The 1,960-nt window shown below is 42.2% G+C and overlaps 1 protein-coding gene across 1 annotated transcript in view; it reads right to left on the bottom strand.

Annotated features, from left to right (window-relative positions):
• DNAH2 (dynein, axonemal, heavy chain 2) overlaps window positions 1–1,254 on the bottom strand; it is a 101,113-nt gene extending 99,859 nt beyond the window's left edge. Inside the window, exon 1 of the mRNA XM_015562576.1 lies at window positions 978–1,254. Within this exon, the coding sequence (XP_015418062.1) occupies window positions 978–1,091 (114 nt within the window). The 5' untranslated portion in view covers window positions 1,092–1,254. The remainder of the gene's footprint in view (window positions 1–977) is intronic.
• Between the last annotated feature and the right edge of the window lie 706 nt (window positions 1,255–1,960).

Here is a 1,960-nt window from a genome sequence, read left to right as displayed (position 1 = left end):
CTCTCTCATCGATGTTTCTAACTCTCTGTCTCTCTCCCTTCCTCTCTGTAAGAAATCAATAAAATATATTTTAAAAAAAAAGTGCTTGACTGGCTTCTGTAAATTATTTTGCCAAAGGAGAAAACTGAAAGAAAGAGAAAAAAAGAACATCTTAGAAATTAGTATCCAATTAGCCTTGGCCCAGTGGTTCAGTTGGTTGGAGTGTCATCCCATACAGTAGAGCACATACCTAGGATGCTGGTTCGCCTGGTCACTGCATGTAGGCGAAGCAACCAATTGATCTCTCTCTCTTTCTCTCTCTCTCTCTCTTTCTCTTTCTCTTTCTCTCTCTCTCTCTCTTCCTCTCTTTCTAAAAAACCAATAAAAACATATCCTCACCCTAACCGGTTTGGCTCAATGGATACAGCGTCGGCCTGTGGACTCAAGGGTTCCAGGTTCGATTCCGGTCAAGGGCATGTACCTTGGTTGCAGGCACATGCCCAGTTGGGAGTGTGCAGGAGGCAATTGATCGATGTTTCTCTCTCATCGATGTTTCTAACTCTCTACCCCTCTCCCTTCCTTTCTGTAAGAAATCAATAAAATATATTTTTTAAAAAAATATATCCTCAGATGAGGATTAAAAAAAAAAAGACATTAGTATCCAATTAGGACAATATCTGCCCAGCTTGTTCAGTTTGTTCAGAAGTTCACCCCTACAATTGATAAAGCTTGTCGACCTTTTACCCAAGGTGAGGAGACAAGGAAGGGACAGCTAAGAGGCCTGTTCCTCACTGAAAGCCCTCTTCTTCTGGAGGGGGTGGCATGGATAACTCTGCCCTTTACTTAGTGAGCTGGATCTGTAGTGCGTAGGTTACCAGGAGAGGATAGAGAAGGAATTGACAGACTGAAGAGAATTCCTTAGACCCCATGCTACAACTAATCTTTGATTCGCCATTTGTTGGAGAGGAGTATTTGTCTCAAGAAAAATCTAAACTTACCACATCCACATCAAGCTCCTCTAATTCTTCTTTCTGTACTTCAGGATGCTCTAACTCTGGCTCTGGGAAGAATAAAGATTCAAAAATGAAAGCATTCCTTAAAAAGTTAAGCATAGAATCACCCTGCGACCCAGCAATTTCACTTCTAGGTGTCTACCCAAGAGAATTGGAAGCTGATACTCAAAGAGACATTTGTATGCCAATGTTCATAGCGGCACTATTCACAGTAGCCAAAGGTGGAAACACCCAAGTGTCCATCAACAGATGAATGGATAAAAAACAAAGTGTGGTGAAATATTACTCAACCCTAAAAAAAAAAAAAAAAAGAATGAAGCTCTGCTACAATTCTACACCAGGAATGAACCTTGAAAACACTAGGCCAAGAGAAAAGAAGCCAGTCACAAAAGACCACACATTGTATAATTCCATTTATATGAAACGTCCAACACAGGCAAATCCATAGAGACAGAAAGTAATTAGTGGTTACCAGTATCTGAGGGGGACAGGGAAATAGGGAGTGACTACTAAAAGGCTAGGGTCTGATGCAACTTAGAAGTAAAGATGTAGGGGTCATCTGGTTCCAATTTCTCAGGCTTAAAGTGGCTTATTGGGGATGGGATGAAAATGCTCAGAAATTATATAGTGGTGAGGGTTGCACAGCTTTGTGAATATACCAGAAATTGTTGAATACTTTAAAGGGGTGAATTTTATAGTAAGTGAATTATATCTCAGTTTATACCAAGTGGCTTTTCTTTTAAAAAGCTGACTGGGGCTGGGGGGGGGGGGGGAGGAGGAGGGTTTTTTTGGGGGGGGGGGGGGGTTCGTGGAGGCAGGGGCATAAGTACAGTCAGTACCAAGTGGATATTCTAGGCATTCAGCTTCTCCCAATCCTCCTCTCACGTAGAGAAGCTGGATTCCACAGAAATCGGCCCCTTTCCAAACAACCAGGCTGCTGATCAGGGTGTTTCTCTCCTGATCTCTCC

This window comes from Myotis davidii, unplaced genomic scaffold (assembly GCF_000327345.1).
Source record: "Myotis davidii unplaced genomic scaffold, ASM32734v1 scaffold37, whole genome shotgun sequence".
NCBI classification, from domain to species: domain Eukaryota; kingdom Metazoa; phylum Chordata; class Mammalia; order Chiroptera; family Vespertilionidae; genus Myotis; species Myotis davidii.
This window is presented reverse-complemented; position numbering and strand designations above follow the sequence as displayed.